This window comes from Chaetura pelagica, unplaced genomic scaffold, assembly GCF_000747805.2.
Source record: "Chaetura pelagica isolate M959 unplaced genomic scaffold, ChaPel_1.0 scaffold274, whole genome shotgun sequence".
NCBI classification, from domain to species: domain Eukaryota; kingdom Metazoa; phylum Chordata; class Aves; order Apodiformes; family Apodidae; genus Chaetura; species Chaetura pelagica.
Genome location: NW_009952983.1, coordinates 158,312 through 165,834, shown reverse-complemented (window position 1 = coordinate 165,834; position 7,523 = coordinate 158,312). Strand labels below are relative to the sequence as shown.

At 47.9% G+C, this 7,523-nt stretch overlaps 1 protein-coding gene across 1 annotated transcript in view; it reads right to left on the bottom strand.

Moving 5' to 3' along the window:
• The window catches only part of SLC35F4 (solute carrier family 35, member F4), a 131,171-nt gene that overhangs the window by 115,247 nt on the left and 8,401 nt on the right, over positions 1 to 7,523 (bottom strand). The window contains exon 2 of the mRNA XM_009996466.1: positions 7,448 to 7,508. Coding sequence (XP_009994768.1) covers positions 7,448 to 7,508 — 61 coding nt within the window. The remainder of the gene's footprint in view (positions 1 to 7,447; positions 7,509 to 7,523) is intronic.

The following is a 7,523-nucleotide window of genomic DNA, read 5'->3' as shown; positions in this document are numbered from 1 at the left end:
AAAGAGTGATGGAAGGACAGCCAAAAATGAGGGATCTTTCTTCAGTGCACTTCAGAAGAGCACCAGGAGCTCATGGCATTTCTTAATGAGCTACAACAGCAACTCTTTTAGGAACCAAAAGAAAAGAAGGAAGTATGTAGCTCCATGCTGCCACAAGGATGACAAATTGGGCAAGCTGAGTGAGCTCAAAGCCACCTCAGGTGAATCAGTGCAAGTGAGGCAAAGCAGCAGCCTGCCAGAGAGCCAGGCCAGCAGGGAGCATGAGACACAGCCCAGCCACTGCCAAGGGCCAGGCAGGGAGGAAACCTTCCTGAGGGATGGGCTGGAGCAAGTCACAGAATCACAGAATGGTTTGGGTTGGAAGGGACCTTCAAGATCATCTAGTTCCAGCCTCCTTGCATGGGCAGGGACAGCTCCCACCAGCCCAGGTTGCTCCAAACCCCAAATCTGGCCTTGAACCTTCCCAGGGATGGGGCAGCCACAGCTTCTCTGGGCAACCTGAGCCAGGGTCTCACCACCCTCACAGTGAAGAATTTCTTCCTAATCTCTAACCCAAATCTACCCTCTTTCAGTTTTAAGCCATCCCCCCTCATCCTATCACTCTCTGCCCTTGTCCCAAGCCCCTCCCCAGCTTTCCTGGAGCCCCTTCAGGCACTGGAAGGTGCTCTAAGGTCCCCTGGAGCCTTCTCTTCTCCAGGCTGAACACCCCAACTCTCCCAGCCTGTTTCCAGAGCAGAGCTGCTCCAGCCCTCAGATCATCTTCATGGCCTCCTCTGGACTCAGTCCAACAACTCTATGTTTTCCTTGTGTTAGGGGCTCCAGAACTGGATGCAGTACTCCAGGTGGGGAGTATGAGAATGCAAAGGAACTGAGAAGCAAGCAGAGAGCACATGTAGGAAACTACCAAGTTACTGAAAGCACCTCTACCAACTTTAGCACCACTCTTACTGAGCAGTCATCAGTGGAGGAAGAAATCACTCTATCAAACAGTATGGCACAATGTTCTGCACAATGTCTGGCAAATTAACATCCCCTCTCTCCTTTACTGTCTCAATTTACCTTGCCAAACAGGAGTAATTTTTGCTCACAATCTTGGCAAACTTCTTTATGAGGCATCTTGAAAGCTTGGGAAATAATTCTTGTTTAGATACATGAAGCTGGGAAAGACTTTTTGGCCATTAATTTCAGCCTTCTGCTAATTCCCAGCCTTAATTTATTTGTGGCCTGTTCATACCCATCTGTCTGTGTTCCAACAGGCCATTCCAGTTTAAATTACTCTTCTTTCCTACATTTCCCTGTTCATCCTCCCAGGATGTTTTTGGAGCAGCAGTCACATTCCCATCTTGGCAAGACTATGCAAACCAAGTGCTGCCAGTCCCTGCTTGCAAGGGTAAGGTCCCCACCACCCTGGTCCACATGGTGTCCTTGCTGATTTAAATTCATCCCTCCTGCCCACAGTTGTTCGGAACCAATACCCATATGCCATGGTACCACAGTTTCATGGCTCAGCTCCCCAAGGATTTGACCCAAAGAGAGTGATTCAGTCCCTGACCAGGCCAAGGACTGCACCAGTTCCCTCTCCTGCCATCTAATGAGACCCCTCATCCTCCAAAACACTTTCAGTCCCCAGGTGAAGGGGAGGTAACACACTCCAGCCATGAGAGCAAGGCTGCCCTACTGTTCCTTCCAGCACAAACTGAAACCTGCACAAAGCCTGGTCCTACTCCAGTAAAGAATACACACCTGGTCTTGCCAAAACTGGTGGGCAAAGGAATATTTATTAAATCTGTTTTGAAAGAAATCACTCAGTAAGTTATTGCTACTGGTGCTGATGCACAGCCATTCCTTTATTGACTTTTTTGGGGTTTTTTGGCCTGAACAGAGAGACAAGCCTGCAAGGAGGAGCAACACCAGCAGGACTGTATCCTCTGCTGTGACACCCACTTGTGTCCCCAGAGCTGGTGGGGAAGAAGATTGTTAAACCTACAGTTTGCAATCCAGCCCCCCACTGCAGCATGCCCTCCTAAAAGAAGGGCTGGAGTAACTCTCCCATGGAAAGATCCCTACTCAGCAGGGAAGGGAAGGCTTTGAAATAAAGCTTATTCCTTGCAACCCAGACACCGTCTGGTGGGACAGGAGCAGCTGCCACAACTGGTACAAGCTGAAGTAGCCCTGAGACTTCTCCAGCTCACAGAGAGGCTGATTCAGAGCCCCTCAAACACAGCTTGATGAAACCAGCCTCATCCACCAGAGCGTGAAAGCACCTCTCCTCCACTGCTCCTTTCCCAGCCTCTCCCATTGCCTGTGCTCTGCACGGAGAAACCAAGGGCTCTGCAAGCAGCTGGAGAAGCAGCTGGGTGCCTGCAGTAAACAGGCTGAGACTTTGCTCCTCCGGCTGGAAGTCACAAGCCACCAGGAGGGCAGGGTGCTCAGCAAGCAGGGCGATGATCCGGGTTTGCCATGTGATCCGTACTGCAGCAGAGCTGCTGGCACAGCTGCTGTAATAACCCGAAGAAAATTCCCTCCAACGTTTCAGAGTGAGCTTTCCCCCTCATGGCCTTTTGCTGGAGAGCCCAACTGCCCAGCCACTGCTGCTGGCTCAGCCTGCCTGGAATCCCAGGCTTATTAAGCAAAGCAATTAAGCGTGGACTTAACTTTAAACACATTGTCAAAGCCCAGCGGCTCAGTGCAAGTTCAGACTTAAGCAGATGCTGAAGTTCATTGCTGACTTGAGGCTTAACTTGCCAAATTAAACCACAAAACCTTGCTTTATCTGTTCCAGGGAAGTAAGAAAGCACAAAGCTTATTCTCCACAGTGACTGTGCTAACATTAAGGGCAGGTTCAACGTTTCTCTCAGGGCTCCAAGCACCACTAAGGACACATGTTCCTGTAAGGGCTTTCCAGCTCCCTGGAAGACACATCCAACCATGGAGCTGCACCAGAGGGGTGGTCACCCACTGTCCTGCTGTGTGTCCAGGAGCACAGCCAGCAGTCCCATGGGACACCACTGTCTGCTTCTAGGAGCCTGCACAACTCCAGGGTTTCCAGGCAGGTCTGGAGGAGAGGAGGAGGGGAGCTCAAACACACGAGAGAACTGACAAAGGGACTGGTTTAAAACTGCAGCAAGTCCCTGCTGGAGTTTTGCACTCGTGACTTGCTGCAGTGGCTATCAAACCCTCCAGATCTAAATGAGAGGAGCCTTAAGGGTGGAAATAAACTCTATGTATTAAGAGAAGCTCTCCCAGCGTGATGAAAAAGAAAAGGTGACGGTCCATGTGACGTGCCAGGAGAACAAGTGCAGCCACTGCATTTTCAGTAGTGTTATGCTGCTGAGATGTGAGGAAACAGTACTACAGAAATGTAGATCTGCAATGCTGAGAGGCAGGGCAAGACATCAGACTTTGTGGATGGTGGAAAGAGCTCCAGTTAAAGGACATTACACTGGCAGAAACTGCTTGACTTGGAGTTGGACTTGGTGAAACTGCTTAAGATTAGAGACCAGAAACTTTGGCTGGAGCAGTTTTAATTCAGTGGAAGGCACAGAAAGAGTTAGGACAGACCTGATGGAGAGGAACTTTGTAGTGTGAAAGTAAAAAGCTTTCAGTACTGAAAGGCAGGTGAGGTGGCAGTTGGAAAGTCAAAAAAGAAAAAATAAACCCCACACATACCCTTAAGACTGGAGTCACTAGACAGGATTGTAGTATCAGCAAAAAGTCAGAGAAGAATGAGAATTTATGGCAAAGGTCAGGAGAAGGAACAGGACTTCCCATTGTTTGTGTTGATGGAAAGGCTGGATCAGACCAAATGAAAAGGCACATATTGAAACATGAAGCCAAGGGATCATGACCAGGGGGGCATCATCTGCAGCTCCAGGTCAAAAAACAGAGCATCTGATCTACGCCAGCACCATGGCCTGGGAAACCATGGAGTCACTTTGAAGAAATCCACTGTAAGAGACACAGCCCCTCTTCCTTCCCACAGAAGCCAGAGACTTCATACATACTCTGTACATTTCAAAAGCAGGAATTGAGGGATAGAGCAACAAATCCAAAGGTAGAGGATGACTGGGATTAGGAAGAGGCCTTTTCATCTAAGGAATAGGTGGGGAGCAGGGAGAACATCATACTTTGCTCCAATTCATGTGACTTATTATGCAGGGTATGAGGTTTTGTTGCAATATACACAGGTGAAAATAACAGACTGAAATACATGTTTCTGCTTAATCAGATAACTTACAGAGAAATAGAGAAGGTATTTTCCTTCTCTAACAGCTCTTTCTTTTATAATTATAAAATTATAAAAGTGCCTAAGTTAAAATTAACAAAAGAATCATCATATGCATGCTCTCAAGTATGAAGTAGTTTAGTGCACACACATACAGAAGATGAGGCAAAAGTCTCCAGAAAATACTGCAGTTCTTTGTAATACCAGCTCTTGAACACTACAGTCCTCTGGCATGAGATTTCATTACAGTCTGTGACCAGTCCTTAGCCTTCACACACTGAAACCTAGGCATGATCTCCTGGCAACCCATGGAATACATGTAATTCCACTAAGGGGGGGATGCAAATCACCAGTACGATTCACAGAGCTTATTCTGTCATTCCCCAGGACCCCTCAAGAGTCAGCAGAACAGCAGCCACCAACCCCCTGCCTTTACCTTTCCTCATCAAGAGAAATCTCCCTGTGCCTGGCTGGGCACAGCAGGCTGGAGGCAAAGAGGAGCTTCAAGGAAGGTGGTGACCATCAGCAGGCTGTCATCACCCAAATAACGTTCCCATCTGGTGCCTGACCAGCTCTGTGAGGGATATGTGAGCAGGCCTGAGGGATATCCAAGAAGCAGAGAGCACAAAGCCATCCTGAGGACAACAGCTTATCCTCAGCTGCCTTGTCCCCCAGGTACCCTTTGGACACAGGCAGGAGCAAGATGACAGCATAAGCAGATGATTGTTTCTGCTACAGCTTCAGGCACACGACAGGACAACAGCTCCTCTGCCACTGGGGAGGGAAGGGACACAACCTACTCAAAACTCTGAGGACCCTGCATGCCACCAGCAAGCTGCTCTCCAGCAAAAGGCACCAGCATCCTTCTGTGGCACTGAAACTGAATTGGGACAGCGGTGACAAAATCCCGCCCTGGCCAAAATAAACTGAGATATCAAGTACATGAATAATTACTGGTACAGATTTCCCACCTTGAGTGTTTACATTTCTTCAGTGCTGTAGCTGGACAATCAGCTAGCAGGACTGTCAAAAGCACTTTAAACCAACACCACTTGAAGGCAATACTTCAGGCTAGACACAGGAACAAGAGCAAGATCTTCAAGCCAGGACCTCCAAGAGTGACTCTTGCTGCCCCAGTACCAAAAGGCTGTATGTTCAAGAAGCCCGAAGGAAGCCTGTCCTTCCCCTAGTAGGAACAGATTATCTTTGTGAAAACCCAAACATGTTAAAGTGCTTTATAAACCCAAAACACACTGCCAAAAGGATATGCATGATGACAGTTTCAAAAATTATGATGACAGTTTCAAAACTTAGGAGACTTCTTTAATAAACAATCATAGCTTTGAATCAGTGTACGGAGATACCTTTGGTTTATACACTTCCAGTTTTCCTCTTTAAGCATGATGACCACAAATTCTGCTTATTTTCTTCAAACACCAAAACTTGGAATACTATTCACCTTTGTTCTGCTTCAGCACATTTAAGTACGGAGATACCTTTGGTTTATACACTTCCAGTTTTCCTCTTTAAGCATGATGACCACAAATTCTGCTTATTTTCTTCAAACACCAAAACTTGGAATACTATTCACCTTTGTTCTGCTTCAGCAGCCCGTCTTCAAAGGGACAAAAGGCAATAAACCCCAAGAGTCAGCACTTCCGAAAGCCTTGGCCTCTCCTGGCCCATTTTCATCTAATTTTAAGCAGATGCAATTTGTAGCATCTGCAGAACCTGGTGCTGGGCTAAGAAAGCTTTTCTTGGACTAACCAGTCCTCCCCTGGCCACTGTGATGCACCCATTCAGAGCCACTTGTCTTGCCAGCACTGAATTCAGGTCTGCATTCTGAAATAGAGTGGGAGTGATGGTGCAGATTGAAAAACTGCACTCTGCCACGGAAGCAAACTTGTGACAAAGTATTAAGCCAGTATTCTCATCCTTCCCTGCTCAATCACACCGTAGAGATCCTCTGTAGCCTCTCTGCAGGATTTGGGACACAGGTCTCACCTGGCTCAGACTTACATAGTCCCTGGACTGTCATGCTGCCATTCCTCCAGATTGCTCTGAGCATCTTCCCAGCTCCTCTGGCTACAGACAAACCAACTGACCTCACCAAAAGATCCCAACACCTGCCAAGCTCTTCACATGCTACTGGTAAGAGCTCAGTAAAACTACTGGGCTTGACTCTTTGCTTTTTCAGCTCACCATTACACCAAGGAATTCTCATTTTTTTTTCAATGGGCTCAACACAGCTTTTCCTCCCTCTGCCCTAAAAAGCCCCCAGCCACGTTTGCCTGATAGCAGCAATTTATTAATTGGGCTTTTGATGGTGGTTGTATTAGAGCTGGAGAGCACAGCACTGCCTGTTCTGGAATGCAATTCCCCCCCCCTTTGATTTAAGGAGAGCTTATATATGCAGAAGAGAGTCTGCTCCTTAGTGCTCACCTCACCTAAGGTAAATACCTTTATTTCTTTATTTCTGGTTGCCTTTTTCTTCACTCCACTTTGCTTCCACTCTCCCTGTGTTAGCTAAGCCTGGGCACGTCAGAGCTGTTGCAAACTGCAAACTAACTATTAGACAATAAAACCCTAATGCGTCCATTTCCTCGGTGGTAAAAAAATAAATAAAAATGAATCATTTCTTTCATTAGAAGAACTTTTCCCCATTCCATAGGTGCCCAGAGCACTGGGACAGCCAGAATCCCAGAGGAACACACCCGGGTTCTCTCTTCCCAGCTGCTGGAAACTCGCTGCTCCCAATTAAAAACTTCCAAGAGCAAAATCTGGTGGGTTTCTGTGAGGGACCAACCAGCTGCTTGGATTGAAGCTGCTTCTCGTGAGGAAGAAAAACAAGCGAACAAACAAAAACCCCCAAGCTCCAAAAAAACTGAAGCCAACACCAAACCCCTAAAAGCCACGTATTAAAAAAAAAAAAAAAGGCAGGGAGGAAAAAGCCCCCCCCCCCTCCATTTTTCTGGAATCATCTGATTAGGTGGGTGAAGAAGCTGGACCATCCAGCAGCCTGGGACCGAAGCGGCCGGCCAAGGAAGGGGGAGGACGGACCCACAGCGACAGAAACTTTCCCGCAGGGCACCCGGGGAGCCAACCCACCCCCCCAAAACTGGAGCTGGGGGTGGCTGGAAATACAAACTCGACCTTTACACGGCAGGGAAAGGTGCTGCACCCCCCCACACATACACACACAGAGCTGGCAGGGCACCTTACTTTTCTGGCTGGAGTAGCCCGGGTAATATCCATAGTAGACCGTGATCCGCCGGATCCTGTCCTCGAAGGGGGCCAC